The sequence below is a fragment of the Lytechinus pictus genome, chromosome 10 (assembly GCF_037042905.1).
Source record: "Lytechinus pictus isolate F3 Inbred chromosome 10, Lp3.0, whole genome shotgun sequence".
Lineage (NCBI taxonomy): Eukaryota > Metazoa > Echinodermata > Echinoidea > Temnopleuroida > Toxopneustidae > Lytechinus > Lytechinus pictus.
Window position 1 is genome coordinate 12837116 of NC_087254.1, and position 21087 is coordinate 12858202.

At 37.6% G+C, this 21087-nt stretch overlaps 2 protein-coding genes across 2 annotated transcripts; both read right to left on the reverse strand.

Moving 5' to 3' along the window:
* Positions 1–184: 184 nt before the first annotated feature.
* On the reverse strand, positions 185–10379 carry LOC129270181 (electron transfer flavoprotein subunit alpha, mitochondrial-like). The gene is made up of 8 exons (XM_054907583.2): positions 10213–10379; positions 8081–8230; positions 5869–6133; positions 5247–5357; positions 4590–4694; positions 3637–3788; positions 2906–3052; positions 185–1676 (listed from the first exon to the last, which is right to left on the reverse strand). The coding sequence occupies exons 1-8, from the start codon at positions 10255–10257 to the stop codon at positions 1641–1643; spliced, it is 1011 nt and encodes a 336-aa protein (XP_054763558.2). The 5' UTR covers positions 10258–10379; the 3' UTR covers positions 185–1640.
* Positions 10380–16644: 6265 nt separating this feature from the next.
* Positions 16645–18038, reverse strand: LOC129269858 (late histone H2A.L3). The gene has a single exon (XM_064106126.1). The coding sequence runs from the start codon at positions 17991–17993 to the stop codon at positions 17613–17615; it is 381 nt and encodes a 126-aa protein (XP_063962196.1). The 5' UTR covers positions 17994–18038; the 3' UTR covers positions 16645–17612.
* Between the last annotated feature and the right edge of the window lie 3049 nt (positions 18039–21087).

A 21087-nucleotide genomic window follows, 5' to 3' on the forward strand; every position in this document is an offset into this window, starting at 1 on the left:
CCAAGGGGGAGTTAAGTTGACCTCCCCCTCCCCAAAAAACCATGTCTGAAATAGCCAAGTTAGATTAAACCAAATTCCCTGTATTCAAATTTTGGATTATGCTAGGCTATTTAAAATGACATGTATATACCAGTCAAACATGAAAATGAAATCGGCAACCAAATGAAATGCAAACGATAAAGAATTTGAGGTAAAATTTCATATTTTTTATTCATATCTTTATCAACATATTGCTACACATCATCTTTCACCCAACATCACAGGAATATTCATTTTGTGCAAAATACAACCACAGATAATAAATTTATACATGGATAATAGCCAATATTTTATCATTGAACATGAAAGAAGTTTCTCTTCCCAAATAGTAGAATATTTTACAGAAAATATATTTAAATCAAAGAATGCGTGAACCCATTAGACAGTAACGGTGACAAAGTATAGAGCTATGTTCGACATAATAACAGAGAGATGGGGATTCGTTCGTACATTTATATGTATTCATCTAATTACAGGCATAAAAACTACCATGTTTCTTCGTATATTCCAAGATAAGAAGCTAAATCTTCTCAACCCTTCAGACACAATTTTTAATGACATCAGTCGTTTCCAGGGCAATTCTATAAAGTGTGTACGTCTAACCATGATCAACTACTTCATGTATAAGCATGACCTTCCTGAAATGTCTCCATTTCCTCGTTCATATCATAAGAGTGCATTCGTAATGCTTTTGAATTATGAGTTTGTGAGGTGAAGTATACATGGGAAAATGGGGGAATAGGAGTCCAAATGGTTGACTACTTTATGGAATTACCCATTATTTTCATTTCAGCTTAATCTGTACAGAAGGTTATCATCATAAGGTCATTCATTATGGCATTCTTTCTGTTTCAGATATGAATAACACACCCTGGTGGGGTTATTTATATCATACCCAAGTGCCATAAAACAACAGAAACTTGAACAATTATTGACCAGCCAATGCGTTTGATTTAATAAGTGAGCTCTATTACACCATGTATCCTACTAGTAGGATCCATGATTACACTACAAGTCACAAGTCTTTAACTCACTATAACACTATGAAAGCAGAGAAAAAAGGTTCAGTGAACCAAATCAATTGATCTGTGCTTTTATACTGTAATGGTGAGTTTAAGAACTGTGAATGGTAGTGTAGACAAATTAAACAAATATATCGTATTTTAAAGAACATTTAATTACCGGTATCTTTTTAGAATAAAATCAATACATGACATGTACATGTAGTTGTGTTATCAATATCTTCATTTAATCTGTACATCAGGTATTAAAGAATCATCATATGGATTCAATAATTACAGTGATATACAGTGTCTGCTGGCAAATTACATCCTAGCTCATAGTCTATGATGAATTGGTTCATGTTCACTGAAAGTTATTTTCATTAGTGTTCATTCCAACAATGCGTGAAATAAATTGAGAAGGATATCAGATCACATTGATTGCCCAGTGCACAAGATGACCCACAGCATCAGGCATTCCTTTAACAATACAGTCTTGAAATGGGCAGTTTGTGGATACATGCCCCGGCCATGAATGTTGAACAAGTAATCAGGGGAGTTCTCATAGATGACACTGATTCGAATTGGTCTAGGTCACCATTACTTGTCCAACATCTCTGTCATTTCTGGGACAGCCTGCAAAAGGATGAAAAATTAATATATGTGAAATAAATGAGAAATAAAATTGAACAAATTATTATCACACAAAATACAGATGTGCACTTATGATTACTATGTGAACACAAACAAGCAACTTCCCTTTGAAGAGACTGGAGCAGCAAGTGCTAAAAATAAAGTGCTTGACTTGCCAAAATACCTATGTCACATGACTACTTCACAATTTCCTTTTGAGCCAATGAACAATAGTTTAGCAACCAATATGCAGATGCTTTCTGCAATGTAGAGAATCTATTATCAAAAGCCCTTCCTGACAAAGCAGTTTTTACTGAAAATCAGTGAATCAGAACAGCAGTGTCAACTGTGACTATGGACAAACAACATATTCAATTTTCTTGTCTTTTCTGAAACATATAATGATCAACTGTCTCGGTTCATCAATTTTTGACAGAGACCCCTCAGCTGTTCTTGTGATTTGACAGGCATTTTCAATAGATTTACCAAGTTGTAGAGTACGTCCCCATTGCAATTGCGAAAACTCGCTACTGAATTACCTCACTACACTTTAGCCTCTGGATTAAGGAAGCTACAGCATTCAAGGAATCAATTCATACTGGGACAAGAAGCTTCCAGCTCACACTTTGCAATGATCCCGCTTCTTTGTGGCTCAGTGGATAAGTCTCCGGACTTTGAACTACTAGTTCTTGGGTTTGTCCCAACTTGGCACTCGCATCCTTTGGCAATATACGCTTGCCACTCTCCACCCTTGAATGCTCCAGCACCTGGTTAGGGTCACCATGCCTAAGCCGGGGTAATAGCATGCAGCACTTTCAATCATTGTACGAAGCACTATATAAATGTTGAATATTATTATTATCATGTAATTGCTTCACGGCTAGGCTACCTTATAGGCAGCGATGAATTAGTCTGGACATTTTTGGCCAGTGACATTCAGTAATTTTAAATTTTTATGACACGACGCAGACCTGGGGGTTGTTTCACAAATATTCAAGTATGACTTAAAGAGTCGCACTTAAATGAAGATGAGTACATGATATGCAACGCGCACATCTTATTGATTAATATGCAGTAGTGCACGTCCTCTTGGCATGATCTGACCAATGTGGTCATGACTTTTATACCATACACACGGCATATAAGTGCGACTTTAAGCCATACTTAAATCTTGGTGAAACACCCCCCAGGTACAGGTCAGCAAATTATTGTGAGTGGTATTAGTGCATCACCTTGAAAAGATCAGCTACGAGTCCGAGGTCAGCAACTTGGAAGATAGGTGCTTCAGGATCTTTGTTGATAGCGACGATAGTCTTGCTATCCTTCATACCGGCCAAATGTTGAATTGCACCAGAGATACCAACGGCTATGTACAATTGCTGCAAGATTAGAAGAAAGAGATAGCTCACTTCATTGTTGGAGCAATCCATTTTTCCTCAGGCAATTTTATTTTATTTCTTTTTTTTGGGGGGGCTACTTTTTCACAACTTACTGCCTAAACCTGAAACATTGGATAAGCGTTAACATTGCAATAAATGGGGATTTCAAGGGCTCTTTTGAGTATTTTGGGGGCAAAACCGCCGCCAGTCCCCGCGTAATCTTGTCTGTTTTCCAGGGTGTGAATATTCAAATATTGTTAAATAATTTACAAAACAATGTAAGAAAATAAAGGTACATGTTATCTTGCAACAAAAATCCATTTTAAATTCTTGTTATTTCAAAAAGTCTTTAGGAAACGGGCCCCAGGAATCATAGTAATCCAAGGACCAAATTTGCAGTTAAAAGCTACTGAAATCCTTCAATATGATTGGCTGATAGTAAATTTGTTTAAAAAATTGTGCATTTTTTATCATAACAAGTCTTTATGAAATAGGACCCCATGAAGCATGATTTTCCAAGGACCATCGTCATTCAGTTTCATTTGAACTAAATCACATATATAATGCATGGGGATGATACTTACTGGAGCGACGATCTTGCCAGTCTGTCCGACCTGCATGTCGTTGGGAACGAAACCGGCATCGACAGCTGCGCGGGAAGCACCCACGGCTGCGTTCATCTTGTCGGCAAGGGTGTACAGGAGTTCAAAGTTGTCACCACTCTTCATGCCCCGCCCTAGGAACAATAGAGAACAAATCACATGCAATTACTTGTCTTACAAAATCAAAGACCAGGCAGGAGGGTGTTTTAGGAGGGCGACTCACAGCCATGCTTGCAGACCATCAAGCTCAGTATCAAACACAACTCCATTGGCTGGTATTCTGATAGCCATGGTTTAGTTCAACCTGGGTTGATTTTTACCAGACTTTTACGGCGTGCCAGTTGTCATTTCATTCCACAATTGAAAATTATTCTTATCCAGCAGCAAAAGGTTGTAAAAAAATTAGTCATGAAATGGGCAGAGTGGTAGGGTACATACAAAATATGAATTTTGAGAAATAAATGATACAATAAAATTGTCATGAAATATGGAAGATATATCATGAATCCCAGTATTCCATAGAAATGTGGTTTAGACTCTAGTTTAGACTACACTTTAGCTACCAGAATACCACCCTTTGACTTTTTCCAGGTCTCATGACTGTTGTACCCAAACTAGCAGCCTGTATCATGCTCATATGTTTCGAAGTAACCTATTTTACCTATTGCCCTAACTATATTCTCCCTGACAAACATCGATTTTTAACTTGCTTGCTCCAGGCCTCGTCTGCTTGCATTGCTTGTTTTCTTTACCCCCCCCCCCCCCCCCCCGGATAATACTGCTTGATTGATTTCAAAACTGTGCAAACTTAGAAACATTGGACAATTAATCATGGCACTGAGCAAATATTATTCTTGTATCAAACCTAAGTCCCGAAATATGCTATTTTCTCCACAGACTTCTTGGTTCAATATCTCTTTAATATCAACCCTTACCTCCGGAGATGACCGTTTCTGCACTGGTCAGTTCTGGCCGATCACTCTTGGATAATGACTGGCTGACCCATGATGATTGCTCATTCTTGGCATCACAGGCAGGGGCTAGATAAGAAAATGACCGTACCACATTGACAATAAGACCAGGGCCTCTCAGATAAAGACAGTAGATAATCACCAAACTAACAGTCTGAACACAGAATCATACTAATAACCACAATGGCAAACATGATTGAGTTTGACGTGTCTGTGTCAAATTGACAGGATTTACCAGGAAATTAAGAAATGTAATTTAGAGGAAGTGGATTGTCAAGGTATAAAAAATTCCTTACACTTTTACAAAAAATAATTCCTTACATTTTTCTTTTAAAAAATTCCTTACATTTTTCATCCTCCATTCTCCCTTTCTTTTTCTTCTGGTTTTTTAATTTCTTCCTCTTCTCTTTCCTGTTTTCCTTCTTAATATCCTTCTCCCTTTGTTTCACCTCCTTGACTCATATTTCCCCCTCCTTCTACTACTCCTATTTCTTCTTCACTTGCTTCCTCTCCTGCTACTTCTCCCCTTCCTTCTTCTTCTGCTACCTCTCCTGTTTCTTATCTTATCCTCCCTGTCCCTCCTCCACTACCTACAAGTATATCTCTTTCTCACTGCCTTACCTTGCTCTGATGCCCCTGCTCCTCCTGTGGCTTCTGCCGGTTCGAATGCCGTCCCCCTCACACTGAAGATCTTAAGGGCATCTAGAGACTTCACTGTAGCGATAGCATTGCCTGAGCAAAAACAGACAAATCAGAAAAAAATTAAATATATTTCAGAAATGGGATGATACTGTGTAAGAGATTAAAGTTTTTTCTAGTAACATTCTGGAGGACCAGCTATTCCAGACCAGTTTTGCCCTTATACCTTTTATCACAAGGTCAAATACTTGGAAAGAATGGGTAAAGAAAATGAAAAGGAAAAATGATGGAAGAGAGGCGATGAAGGGATAAAACACAAAGATCTGCATGACAAGAGAAAGATAGTGAGATAGAGAGATACATCAATGAAATGCCCCCCATTTCCCATATCTCCTTTAAAGTACTTTTATTTTAATAGTGATATAAACTTAACCATAAAAAAGGGAAAAATTCTCATTTTTCTTGGCTATAAAAGTTGATAAAAATTGATTATGTACAATGTACATATGGGATAACACCACCATCTTGCAAAAACAACACTTAGTAATTTTTTAATCAGAGTAGTTTACTCATGTATCACAACATGACTTCGCCCCTAACTTACCTGCATAAATTGTCCTCACAAACGTGTCTGGACCCTTGACATCGATGATATCAGAGATGGGGGCGACGTCGAGCTTAGCCGCCAGCCGGGGTAGCAGTCCCTTCCCAAAGCTGGATGCACCTGCTGCAATGTGGCTGAAGTTGAATTGTTTTTGAGTGGCCAAAAGAAGCGGGGTAAGTGCTTCCGGGAGGAAACCTTTGTACTCCTCACTATCTGCAACCAAGATACGGGTTACACCGGAAACTTTGGAAAGTTCTTCTGCCACCTGTAATAAGAATAAAAACCATTAATTTTCTTTTTTACACCCAGTTGATGATCTTGTGTTTCCTTATTCTTATTTGTAATCAGGGTCTTTGTGAAATGCTTCTACACAGAATCCATTTTGAAAGAAAAAAATCCAAAATTAATGTGAAACATGCACATACTCAAGCAACATATACTTAACAGACAAGCTTAAAGGAAAATGAGTGGATATGACCATTTACTAACATAACTATGTCAAAATATCAATTACTATCCACGTTTTTTACCTAAACTGACCTTTGATCTTGATCAATTTACCTGACCTTGACATTGACCTTGATCAAATTACCTAAATACACTGCAATAACCAATAAAAGATAAACCTCATACATGTACAGGGAATAATTTTACTTCTCAAATTTGATTATTAGCATAAATGGTTGGATTTCAGAAACTTTCAGCTATATTCTGTACAGTCCTCTGTACAAAAATTGCTAAACAAAGGAAATTTTGATTTGATACCAAGAAAATCATTTCCTTATGTCAGGGATTCTCAAATGGTGGCGCGCGCGCCACTTGTGGCGCACCGAGCCTTGCGGAGTGGCGCTTGGAAGCCGGTATAAAAAAGTAAAAATAAAGAAAAATTAGGGAGATAAAAATGTATCTACCAGTAACCTGGAAATAAGGGTTTGGTGATCATTTTAATACAAAGAGAAAACAAAAACTCTTTACTTGACACTTAATTGATTTCCTCAAATTTTGTCCAATTTAGCACTCGATAACCTCTATTATAGAGGATCGATGTTGTTCTTTTTATTTATTCTATGCTGTACAAAGTTTATGTGCCACACAAGTGATTTGAAAACCCTGTTTGTAGGATTTCTATTTCAACGGCGAGAAATGTTGCATTTCCAGAGTATCCTTTTTGTTTAAGAGTTAAACATCAAATAATGTGATATTCAAAGAGCGTCCTGATCATAAAAAATTATGAATTTGGGACATAACAAGCAGAAAATTTGTTTCCGGAGCCGAATAAAATCCGAAGGTGTAAAGTGAAATACATGTATGCTCAGATGTATTGCATGCCGTGATTGCCTGCATGCACTCTTGCTTAACACGAACTGAATGAATGATACTGCACGTGAGTTGTAGAGGGGCAGTTTGGGCACTAGTGCAGTGCAACGCCTAATTTTCAGCCCTTGCAAAATCGGGGAACGTAACTTTAGCCACTGGTGTACAGATGGGGGCGGGGATTGGGGGCCCCCAAGTGTTTCACGGCCAAGAAAACAGGAGAAAAGAGGAGAAAAGGAAAGAAAAGGGAAATATTGTATTATCTTAATATTATGTCAAAATATAGATTTTTGTATTGAAAAGTTCAATATTTTTGCTTCAGCTGCCATATCTAGCCCCTCATTTTTTTTTACTCATTACGCCACTTGCTTCAGCCAATAGATCTGGTGCAGAACAGTCTGAACTAGTGGTATCATTGGTATGTTGTGAAAAAGTCACTGGTCATTTTTCTTTTAATATTGTGTAGTTTGTTGGCATTTGTATTTCTTCTTTTGATATTAATTAGAGCCCCTCTGGGCAATTTAAAAGGCCTCATATTCCAAAACTTCTTGGGGCTCTGCCCCCTCGACCCCCACGCCACCAGGGGCCTCTGGGCCCCCCATCCGGTGATAAATTGCTGGTTTGCGTAATGGATAGTGGAGCATTACAGATTCTCAACAAGAAATGTGGCGCTTCCAAAAAAGTACTTGAGATAGCTGCCTTATGTTATATGAAAAAAAAAGAATAGTAATAAAATTTGAGAAAAATTCTCTATTTGTGCGAGTTCATTGACCTTATTACGTAAAAGATAGTAAGGAGGAAAGGTGGGGGGGGGGGAGTTTGACATAGTCTTCAGTCTAGACATGGTATAATTGGTTTGAGTTTCAAATATGAGTCTGAACTTGCAGACTACCCTTACCTTAGCGCACTGGGTACCAGCAACAAGACAGGAAATCTCTCCCCCGACCTTCTTGGCAGCCGAGATGGCGTTGAGGGTTATGGGTACAAGACTCTCATTGTTGTGCTCTGCCACTATCAAGGTACTATTGTGTCTCTGCAGATAGGACAACTGAAAACAAAAACAAAAAGACAAAAAATTGTTTCATGGGATATCAGGTTGGGGATGCATGATGCATTATGCGGTCTAGTGATGAAAGGAATCTTTCTTGATAAATGAGGAAAATGTGCTATTGTTTTATTGTTACTTGCTTTTGAAACACTGTATTTCAGAAATTGGGGGCTATGTATGTGACTCCAGTCATGTACATGATTCCAATTCCTTAGTTTATCATCATCCAGAACAATCATACAGGAAATATCTCAAATCACGAACAAAAGTCAACTTACAAATAAAAAGAAATATCAGTTGCTTCCGTTAGTAATGAGATGGCAGCATAAATGCATCTTACATGTAGACCATGTGATGCAGAATAAATATTACCACTAGACAAGTCTATGATATACATGTATTAATATGTTACACTTTAGTCTAACGTTTTAAAATTAATATTGTTGATATCTTGGGAACATAGTTGCCACTTTTTTTACTCTAGAGGTAGAATCACGATTTGAAACATGTTTCTGCAGAATCATGGTTACGTTTTGAGGTAAACATGTTCTAAGACAAACATGAAAAGTGGGTTCATATGACAAATGTTTCTGTAGAATCAAGTTCAGAAAAGTTTGATTAAACATAAAGGTGACCTGAATCACGAATAGGGGCGAGTCAAAATGTTTAAAATGCAGACCAAATGACTATTAAAACACATTTTCCTATTTTGACAACCATTTGACTGTATAAAGCACAAAAAAACTTCCCTAAAATAGCTGAAATTTCACACTTCACATCTTTTTATCCAAGAAATGGTCCTGTACAATGCATTTTCCAAATTTCCCTGAAATTATATAGATTCAGACTAACAAGTTAGTTGGAAACTATCAAGAAAATGAAGATTTTCCCCCCTTTTCCTTAACCCTTATTAAACTGGGGGAGAGGGTCAATTAAACCCCCCCTCGACAAATTTTGCAGCTACGCCGCCATGCAATTTTTTTTACCGCCCAGCTCACTGACTTTTTACTTTCAAGTCTTGCACATCTTTTGAGACCAAATTTGTGACGCCCGGTTACGCAGTTCCGAAATGACGCAATATTTCCAACTACAAATTTAGTTTCAAATGAAAGCTACATGTAGAACATTCTTCTTAAATAGATTCTACTGTTAATTGATTGAAAAATAAGTTTAGCAATGTCCTTGACATGTAAAAATGGAAAACAAGGAAAAAATATTGAACAAGAAATAGAAAAATTATCACAATTTTTCACTTTTCACAATAATTCTTCCAGATTGACACATATTTTCTTCACAGTAATTCTTAATTTCAATGTTCTTCAATTGTGGAAATAAATTCAAATTGATTTTAATTGTGCAAAAAACAGAATAGAGTCTAGAATTTAGAAAGTCTATACCCTATGTGCTAGTGCTTTCAAATATTTTTTAGGATGAAAATGAAATATGATTAGTTGCCGATCTTTAAGGTAAAATGACATTGTACTACTACTAGGTTTAAGACATTAATTTCAGACCAACAATATGTGAAGAATCTTAGAAGCATTATAAGATGGTCTAATATGTTATCATAATATCTTTTAAATTGTTTTACACCTAAATCGGATGAATTGTGGCACCACCCTTTTTTGGTGGGCGTGGATGACAATGCACACAAGTCACAACCGATGTTTGCGTTTGCCACTCTTAGTGGAATAGTATCGTCTGGAATAAAAAGAAAAGTCATGCTTAATTAAATTTGTAGGAGCATAGAAAAGGACCCCCCCCCGGCTTCCTCCCCCCCCCCCCCCTTCATCATTAAAGTTGTGCTGAAACTGTAGGAGCTTGAACGAGACCTACGATACATCGACTGCGGGCCGTGGCTGCCCCGATCGACTGGCGTGGCCGTGTGCATTCGCACTGCGTAAACACAATATCAAGACAATAGACCTAAAAGCTTCGCTCATTATTTTGTGGAAATGAACTTTAAAAAAGAAATTTCATACCGTCTGTCCAATCCTCCTTGCTGGTCTACTAACGAGTCCGAACATTTTTTAAAGGTGATTTAATCAAATAACAGAACAAGAAATGTGCCGGTATAACGCTAACGTTAGAGGTGAAATGTTGTGTAAGATAAATGTCGACCTCTTTCGATGAGAAAATGCCAATGTATAAAAATTACAAAACGTCGTGGGGGGGGGGGCTGGGATCGAGGACGAGGATATTGATTTGATAGTAATTGATTATTTGCCCAACTCTTTACAGGCAGGGTCAAGATTTTTAAGGGGGACCAGACGACCTAAATTAAAAGACACGTCATGGCGGTTTTTTTTATAGCACTTACAGATTTACCGAAACTATTAACTATTTATTTTTATATTTTGTTCATGTTTTAGTAGTGTTTTTTACATGAGACGAAAAGTCATCGGGAGAGTCAGCAAATCTATTAATACTAGTCAGTAGGAGTCTAAAACTAAAAAAGAAAAAAGTCATTTTCAGTAGAGACACATTTACAGCCTGTCTCTACTGAAAATGACTTTTTTCTTTTGCTTTCCAGATGAATTAATGATAGCAAATTACTTCCAGAAATGGCAAGTTTCCTTTTAAAATGTTAGTTGTCGGAAATTGTTTACTTTAATTCAATTCTATATTTCATCTCCACTCAAACATAAAACAAAGTAATATAAATCAGGGCCCCGTCTTACAAAGAGTTGTGATTGAGCGATCATATGGCCAACAACGTCAACATCTAAAATGCATGCTTATTCATATCATTTTCTAGATATGATGAATATTCATACATCCATCGTTGTCTTGAAAATTCGGTGCATAATGTGATTCTCTTTGTTTACTAAGGATATCGTGCAAATTTCTTGTAGAAAAAATTTATGGCATGAGTATGGATTTCCATAAAGTTGAGATTGATTGGATCAATCGCAACTCTTTGTAATACGGGGCCCAGGTATTCCTGTAAATAGGACTAGTTTCCTTTTTTTTGTGCCTTCCATTAGGATTGTGGTCGATTACAAACACTGAGTCATTTCTTAATTCTTCAGTCTGTGCAGGGATTTAGACAAGATTGACAATGCTGTTTAAGCATGGGCGTCAATCCAAACTTGAGAATGAGGGGGACACAATAGCAACATGCAAGCATGTCACTTTTATAGGTATACTTTCCAGATCCATTACACTTTCGTCATACTCCACCGCTACATGTACCGTATGTCACAGGGGCGGATCCAGCCTTCGCCAATAGGGGGGGGGGGGGGGCCGGAATTTTTTTCACCCACATTTTCCCCGATCGGCCGCTCGAAGTTAATTTTTGTTTGTTTCTTTGAAGGGGTAATATATTTATATATAATATCATAAGCCTTATTTAAAAAGTGCGAGCTTTTTGTTTATTTTATGTATTTTGTTTTAAAATTCAAACATTTTGGGCAATGTTTATGATCCTAAACGAGATGTGTATTTAACTAAATAATTGCTGCGAGCGCGAAGCGCGAGCAGAAATTTTTAATATACGTTTTCATCTGATAAAAAAGGATCTGTTACCGGCAGCTTGTTAGCTATGAAGACGTTACATATTTCGACTATCAAATAATGTGAAGCGCGAGCTGAAAATTTTGACATTTTTACCGGAAGAATGAAAAAGGTTAAGTATATAGCTAAATAATTAATGCGAGCGCGAAGCGCGAGCTGAAAAATTCGAGATTCAAACCTAAAAATTGGACACTCTATTCATATTTTGTAAATCATGAAAATGATGAGTAATTGGAAATCGGTTTCCTACATAAATAATGCGAGCACAGAGCACGAGCACAAATTGTTTTATTTATTTTTGACATACGCTTTGGTCTGATCAGTTAACGGCTGCGTGTTAGCCATGATGACGTTACATATTTTAACTACCAAATAATGCGAGCGCGAAGCGCGAGCGGAAAAATTCTGGACACTCTATTCATGATTTGTAAATCATGAAAATGAGTAATTGGAAATTTTCCTACATTAATAATGCGAGCGCAAAGCGCGAGCAGACAATTTTTTATATTGTGATCTGAAACTGGATAATGATTTAAATAGAGAACAAGCTGCGTATCTAAATAAACGCGTGTTTCAGATTTCGACCTAGAACATGTAGAATTAGGGTAATTTAAATACATTTCTTATCATGAAAATCAAGAAAGCGAGCACAAAGCGCGAGCTAAAAATATATGATATTCCGCTCTGAAAAGGGTCAATTTAAGCTCTGTTTTTCAAGCACTTTGTGGGAAATTGTGAGGTGGATATGGATCACAGTTAAAAAGAGCTGATAAGTTTCATTATTATTACTTTGAGTTTTGACATAGCGGACCGGGACATTATGTCATCATATGAAAATGATGACTATCTTCCTATTTCTCTTCCTAAGCATGAGAGCGCGAAATCTCTTAATATTATGGCCTGAAAACTGGACATTTAAAGCACTTTTGTAATTATGAATAAGATGCATGAGTTGATATATTTCAACAATCAATGCGAGCGGAAATCGCGAACCGAAATTTCTGATAAACTGCATGTGATCAAATGGGGATTTTAAGTAGTTTGTTTTAGAATTAATATTGAGATAAACATAACTCACCAATCAAAATGCGAGCATGCAGCGCTAGCTGATACGTTTTCACAATCTGACCTGAATAGGGATATTTTGATAACTTTATGGAATACAGGAAAATAATAGGTACCTGACAAATCAAATTTTGCGAGCGCGCAGCGCAAGCAGAAAATGTTAATATTCAGACCATAAAATAATAATTCTTACAGAACACTTTTTAAACATCAAATTTGCAAATAAAAAAAAATAATGAAAGTTAAATTTTCGAGCTGAAATATGTTTTGTGTATTGACTTCAAGATTCATATTGAGCAAGATATGTAAATCACCTAAAAGGCGATGCGAGCGCAAAGCGCGAGCAAAAATTTTATATCCCGGCATGAAAGATTTTTTATTATTACTTTCCAAGTCTTCCCCTTATCTTATTCACTCGTCTTCCTCCTTTTATGTTTCCCTTTTTTTTCTCCTCTCTTTTCCCTTCTTCTTCTCTTTTTTTTTCTTTCTTTCCCTTTGTTTTTCTTTTTTTTTGCTCCTCCAATAGGGGGGGGGGCACTAGCGTACCTACGGGGGGGGGCAGGGGGGCACTCTGCCCCCCCCTGACGAGTCACAACCCATGCAAAAACGTATCTTTGCCCCCCTTGACGGGCTTGAAAAACCCTTTTTGCCCCCCCCCCCCTGACGAGCTTTAAGACCTTTAATGCCCCCCTGACGAGCTTGAAGACCTTTTTTTTTTTTTTTTTGCTTGTCAATTTTTTTCTGGTACGAAATCCTTTATTTGTGATCGAAGACCTTTTTTTTTTTTTTTTTTTTTTTTTTTTGCTTGTCAATTTTTTGCCGGACGGTTTTGCCCCCCCCTGTGGAAAATCCTAGGTACGCCACTGGGGGGGGGGGGGCGGCCCCCTGGATCCGCCTATGCTGTCATGCCGTGCATACCCACATGAAAAAAACCCACCACGCACGTGCGGGTCTCCATGTGGGTGCTCGCGTGTACCCCGGCGTCGTACGTACAGGAACGGCTCATAGACGGCTATAGCTGCGCTGCTTTTGAATGCGAATTTACCCACCGTTAATTGCATCGAAAAGTTACATGACAGTTGTTTTTTTTCTTTATATTTTTAAAGGGGAATCAACTCTCATTTCCTTGAGAAGGTATGCACATATTCCCCCCCCCCAGATGGTCACACTTCTTTTATGACAAAAACATGGGGGGGACATTTGATATTGTGTCCCCCCCCCTGAAAAAATCATGGGGGGGACACCCCCCCCCCCGTCCCCCACCGATTGACGCCCGTGTGTTTAAGCAAAGATTTACATAAGGTTAAATAAGCTAGTTCAGTTCTGGACGCAGGATCTTCTGTTCCTCTATGTCCAGCTCCTGGAGATAAACCTGACGTCTGAAGAATTGGCGCGGTCCGTGGGAGGAACCTCATAATCAAATTTGCATTTACGCCACCAAAAATCAATCCTCTTTTCAAATTGTAATACATCCTTAGATTCTTCTACAAGCCCATGAAGACTATTCCATAAGTTGCTGATTCTAAATGTAAAGAAGTTCTTACGTGTATTCTTATTAGCTCTAATCTTGAAAATATTTAGAAAATTCCTGCTTGAACATGATAGAACAAATTACAAAGATGATATCTTATGCTAAATGTACATGATTTGATATATAATCAGCTTTAACATCTATATCGAGGATGCTCGGATTTCTCAGAAAATATGGTTTATTTTCAGTTGTTTATTTTCTGGTATTTCCATTATATGATCGATTACAAACAAATTATTACAAATTTATCTGTGGACATGATCAAATTATCAAAATGCTAAATCTACATGGTTTGAGTTAAAAAAAATTAAGTCATATGCGTAGCCTTATGAGGCAAAATTGAGAGGGGTGTAGTTATGGTTGTCCTATTTCTCCATTTTTTTTTAATCGAGCGACTTTTGAGAGAACAAAATAAAAAGATAAGTCCGTGCACCCGTTTCAATGGTAAATGGTCAGTGATGTGAAATTATTTTTTTTAATCGAGCGACTTTTGAGAGAACAAAATAAAAAGATAAGTCCGTGCACCCGTTTCAATGGTAAATGGTCAGTGATGTGAAATTTACTCGAGTAATCTTACAGAGGTGAATGTGTTTTCAGCTGTTAGAATTTAAATTAAGCATTTTTCCATCCGTTAGGGTTTTGGGTGTCCTTAGATAATAAACAAACTACCAAATTAGAAATTTTTTGTCTTTGCGTTTTGCCGCTGTCGAGGAGGGGTGGGTGAGCGTTATATATATATATATATATATATATATATATATATATATATATATATATATAGATATATGTATATTGTGAAAAGTCATGTCTAATTATGCCAGTGACCCAAATAGTTTGTCTTGGTCATGAATTTTTTTGTCCAGAGTTATGCAGTGCAGTTAGCATATTCTCATTTGTGTGTTTCATACCTTGCATTTTATAACTCAGTGTTAGGCTCTCTTGCAAATTCTAAATTCTGATCCCTATTCAATACTAGAATGGCAGACAGTTTTCTTGCAAGGCTTTTGTTATAAGCAGGTGATACAATATTTAAGTAGCTTGGGTTTAGATAGGAATTCTTATATGGGAGGAACCCTATATAGTTAAGTTAGATTGATAGTTGTCAGTTGAAACATAGGAATCGGGGAGGCAAGACCTCCGAGTTCTCTCTAAGAGCAGTCACCAGTTAAACTGTAAGTGAATTTGAATTGTTACTATATAGGCAAGTTTTATTATGAAGAAAGAAATCAAGTTTTTGGCTACATTGCAATCATTCAAATCATATTATGATTGATTTGCAGTTATAGTATTTGTTATAATTATGTTTTCCATTAAGTGGATTAAGGAGATTATAATAATCTAAAAGGTAATTTGACTTGAAGCTGAGGTATATTATTGCAAACAATTTAAATAACATATTCTTGTAAGTTTGATATTATCCTAATTATTTGTTATTTTTCGAAAATGGATGTTGCTTGGTATACTTTTGCTTGTCATAATGTAACTAGAAATCAGAAGTTGTTTTATGGAAATAGCATGAGGCTGAAAATTCTTGATTGATCTTGTGATATATGAGATGTAATGTAGTATAAAGGTGAAGCTTAAGTCTTGTTAGGGATAGGTAGTTTTTATGCCTTGGTATTTTATTATCGGTATATATATGGCGTTGACGTCGATGTCGACAGTATTAAGGACGGCGTTATGATGTCCATTCAGTGAAGGCGTTTCTCAAGCGTATAGTTGTAAGCCTGGTGTGAACTACAGTATGATGTAAAGTCAGCGGCGTAACAGGGGTCGGTGACCGGGGGGGGGGGGCAATTAAGAGCCAAAAATGTCCCGGTCATATCATGGTATGAACAGGCGTAATGGTGTAATGAGGCGACGATCTTGAGAGGGCCAGACATTGCGTATCAGGCAGAATTAATCTTTTAAAAAAAGTTGCGAGCGAGTTAAGCGAGCAAGCAAAAATTTTGACATTTTTAATACAAAAATCAAATTTTGTGATAGATTTTGACATGATATCCAGAAAATAATATATTTCACTCTTCTCTCTTTCCATTCCTTTTTTGTGGTCTGTATGCCACTGTAAACATGATTCTTTGCGGCAGTAGCGTGAAGAGTATAAAAAACGAGAGGCGCAGTATGGCGCATGTGCTAAAAAGCTGCTTAATATAAGTCTCGAGCGAGCGAAGCGAGCGAGAATAAAAATCACATTTTCATTAGAATTTAACTTTGAGATATTTTTTTACATTATATTCAGTAAATAAAATCATATCCTACACTTTTCCTTTGCTTTTCTTTCCTCCTTTTTTTTCTTGGTTGTAGAACTTTTCGGGACCATGGCCCAACCCTTCCATACTCATATATGGCAGTGTTATGCGGTTGGGGTCCGTCTGGAGCCCCCGGAACTTCTTGATGTCAAAGCCATTTAAACCTTGCATAGCTTTATAGCAGTAACACAGTAAACTGTATGCTTATATTTGGATACATCAATGGTTCTTTATAGTGAATTGATCAGGAATAAGTAAAGGTTGCATTACATAATTGCAAGGTGTGATCGATCTCCGTTGAATTCGATGATTGATTTAAATACTTTTCCATATTTTATGTTTTGAAGTGATGTAATTGTTGTTCCGAGGAACAAGTTATATTTGAAGATTGGATTTTTTCCTTAAACTATTGTCTCTATTGTTACTTTGTCTGAGTTCTGTATTTAAGAGGTTGCCGCTGGACCAACAAGCTATTCCACCCTCCAAATGGCTGTGACACACACACACATAATAAATAATAATGGATATTTAGAGGCGCTAAAAACAAAAAGTACCATAGCGCGTACAATGTATGAATAATAATTTAACAACTACATTATTCAAGATAAAAAGGGAAATTGATATATATAAAATCATAAAAGGTTTAGTAAATCCGTAGAAATAAAGATGATAGATTTTAAAAGGAGCATATAGCTCTAAAAAATATATGTATGTATATATATTATTTTGAGTTGATTCTGTTTGTAGCAGTCATGCAATGCGTTTTGAAACATGAATGACTGCCCTCTTAATTGAAAATTTTGAAAAATCGTATAAGCATATCTTTCAAGCTCCTCCAGGAGCCGATCGGCTCCTTCCCCACCACAGGCACCACGATCCACCACACACAACCCTTATTATGAGAGACATTTTACTCATATTAATTACGTATCTAAGAGATATTCGTCTGAATCTTTCTTGAAGGATAGGTGGCTCTGAAAAGAGCCGTTTGTCTTGGTATGATGCTTGGCAAAAGCAGCATTTACTTGGAAGCCTTGGATGTCTTCTTGGGCAGAAGGACAGCCTGGATGTTTGGGAGGACACCACCCTGTGCGATGGTGACTCCACTGAGAAGCTTGTTCAACTCCTCGTCGTTACGGACAGCCAGTTGCAAGTGACGGGGAATGATACGGGTCTTCTTGTTGTCGCGGGCGGCGTTGCCAGCCAACTCGAGGATTTCGGCGGCGAGGTATTCGAGCACGGCAGCCAGGTAGACGGGGGCTCCTGCTCCGACACGGGCGGCGTAGTTTCCCTTGCGAAGAAATCGGTGAACACGACCGACAGGGAACTGAAGTCCTGCACGAGCAGATCGACTCTTGGCCTTAGCGCGGGCCTTTCCAGCTCCTTTACCACGTCCAGACATGTTGATTCGTTGAGTGCGGGTTCTGATGCAAAAGCTAACACAAGTTGAACTGACAATTTGTGGTGCGAGCTTCGAATTTATACCATTTCCCAGTATCTAAATTTACCGCCGCGCCAAACGAGTCGGACCAATCAGAGTCGCCGCTGAGGCACAACAAAGGGCATTGCATGCAGGTGCACACATTGGTGAGTTTTCTGATTGTTCTCTCCGGCATGTGAATGACAGTCTAACTGTAAAGAAGTATTGTTAGGCCATTTGAACAGTTTTCCAAATCACAGTTTGTATTTTGTGCAAATCTGAGTGAAGTGAATAAAACCGCGTTTTATTTGACAACAGTGGTATTCGTAATTCGAATGATGTTTTTTTTTTTACTAAGAGCCCTTGGTAGCATGCTGTAGGCTACCTAAGTTAAAAATAATAAAAATTGATATAAAAAGTTCTCAGGAGCTTCCTTTTCATACTGATATATGAAGACATTATAGCCTACATGTACTGTGTCTTCCGAGTAGGCCTGCGTATATAGTCTTGCATCCAAACATGTTACTAAAAAGGGCTTTATACGTTACAAACTTCTGCTTATGAAGTCAATTTGATATGCCAGACAGAACTAAAAATGAAAGGTCCTCACAACTTGTCTGAAAAAAGGAACACCTCTTGAACGTTTCTTGGTGTGATCATTGAAATATCAATAAGGTAGATCGAGAGTCTGATAAAGTAACTCTCATCTGGTCTGATCATCTAGACTACAATTGGCCAAGCTGACACGCGACGACGAGACGGGCGAAAAAACCGCAACTAGACTGGGGCAAAGGTCAGTTAAGGTAAAGGGTTCGTTCACATTCGATGGTTGACGTGAGAGATACAAGGAGAAAAGGAATCAGAAGGGATTCAGTGCTGCAGAGAGCAGAAACTGCTCGAAAATGTGTGGACGTGAATAAATTGTGTTGGAAAACTTGTTTCGGTCTTTCTCTCTTTCTCGCTCTTCCTCTACCCATATCTTTATGAAAAATAATTACCCAATTTTAACAACAATTTGTTGCATTTAAACCAGTTTGATAATTTGGGCAATTCTGCATTTAATATATAGCAGAAACTGCTCGAAAATGTGTGGACGTGAATAAATTGTGTTGGAAAACTTGTTTCGGTCTTTCTCTCTTTCTCGCTCTTCCTCTACCCATATCTTTATGAAAAATAATTAAAAATTCGCTCATAAAACTTCATCAGGCAATGACGTATTTATTAATAAGTTAGATATATATTTTTATTCAAACCAATAATCAAGACGGTGATATAATACAAAGATGAACAAAAAGGAATGTGACATGATTGATTTGTAACTCCCATGGAATCAGAGCTTATAAGGGAAGGAGAAGTCGTCGACAGCAACGCACTGCGCAAGACAGTGAACTAACACGTTTAAGCGCGAAGCGCAGCAGCACAAAAAAGGGGTGAGAGAGAGAGCGAAGAGAAGACAGAAACAAAAAGCAAGGGGGAAAAGCGCGGGAGACTAGGAATAGAACAAAGAGAAAAGAAAAAAGGGGAATAGAAATGGAATGGGAAAAGGGAAATGAGAATTTAAATTCATCATTTCCAGATGAAGTCCAATGGAATTAAAGAAAATTTGATTCATTCTGGATAAACATACCGTAAGGTTACTTTATTTTGCATCGTCTTTTCATATAATTATATAGGCCTATATTCAACTCATGCTGAGATACATTGTGTCAATAAAATGTTTGTTTTGTTTTACGTTCGTTTTCATCTTGTTTTAATTTATAAAAATGATGATGCATGAAATTCTGGTCTTGTTGGTCTTTACTTCAAGAATTTGATATTATATTCTCATACATTTCCCCCATCAGTTCCTACTCATGCAATACATGAATGAAGTTCCTACATGTGCATTCGAATGAATACTTAACTTTTTTTGGTTTTTATCAGTATTCTTAAACTCAAACTGATAAGTAGAAAGCATTATATGGGCACGATTCAGTGGCGTAACAGGCGGGGGGGGGGGGGCAGGGGGGGCAAGCTGCCCCCCTGGCGGATTTCACCGGGAAAATAAAAGAAAAACGGGAAAAAAAGGAGGGAGAAAGAAAGAAAGAAAGGGAAAGGGGAAGGAAAGGGGAAGAAAAGGGGAAAATGAAAGGGAAAAGCGAAAAGAAAACGAAGAAAACTTTTTTAAATGGAAAAGGAAAGAAAGCGGGAAAATGTAAGAAAGAAGAACAATTGAGAAAGACCAAATCATTCTGAAATAGGCCTATGTATGCCATAGCGTGATGGGAAATAAAGCAAAAGATGACAAATTGACAAACAATAGCGGGAAACGGATGTAGAATGGAATTAGTCAAAAGCTTAAGTGGAAAACAAAGAAAAGGGGGAAAAAACAATAACACAACCGGGCTGCCGATGATTGAAATTAAAGAGCGGGAAGAAAAATAGACTGCATACAACATTCTGCTATAAGCTTGCTAAATTTTATGCAAATAAGCTACCTTTGCCCCATACCCCACGCAGTATAGGGGCTCTTCATTTATAACCTTCAAATGGCTCTATAACGCCCCCCCCCCCCCGTTTAATCACGTTCAATCACTGGCATACAAAGGCGGGAGGATCTTGGTTCCACACCCAAGAGGAAATAATGAATTATAATGAAATGAATGGAAACAATGAAATGTGTTATTTGCTGAATATAATGGGAAAATCAATCACATAATTAGAATTTAATTTTAATAGGCAATTTTTTCCAGCTCGCTTTGCACGCTGGCGACTATTTACAAATTTTTCCATCATTGCTAAGTTTTGCCATCTCAAAATATTTGGTTCATTACGCAACTGGGTTGAATAAATGTGTTGTTTAAAAGCTATATTCTGTATATGCCCGCGATTTGATTAAAATAGCGGCAATCTGCGAGGTTTAAATGGCTTTGATATCAAGAAGTTCCGGGGGCTTCGCCCCGGACCCCAACCGTACAGCACTGCGTATGGAAGGGTTGGGCCATGGCCCCAACGCTTTTAGACAAGAACAAAAAAAAGGAGGAAAGAAAAGCAAAGGAAAAGTGAAGGATATGATTTTATTTACTGAATATAATGT

Bases quoted from the DNA above. Each gene is read 5' to 3' on its own strand.
- LOC129269858 (XM_064106126.1), bottom strand. From the start codon at position 17,993: ATGTCTGGACGTGGTAAAGGAGCTGGAAAGGCCCGCGCTAAGGCCAAG.
- LOC129270181 (XM_054907583.2), bottom strand. From the start codon at position 10,257: ATGTTCGGACTCGTTAGTAGACCAGCAAGGAGGATTGGACAGACG. The intron at 8,231-10,212 runs GTATGAAATTTC...TTTTGTTTTCAG, and splicing joins CAAGGAGGATTGGACAGACG to TTGTCCTATCTGCAGAGACA. The intron at 5,358-5,868 runs GTAAGTTAGGGG...GTTTTTGCTCAG, and splicing joins TGTGAGGACAATTTATGCAG to GCAATGCTATCGCTACAGTG.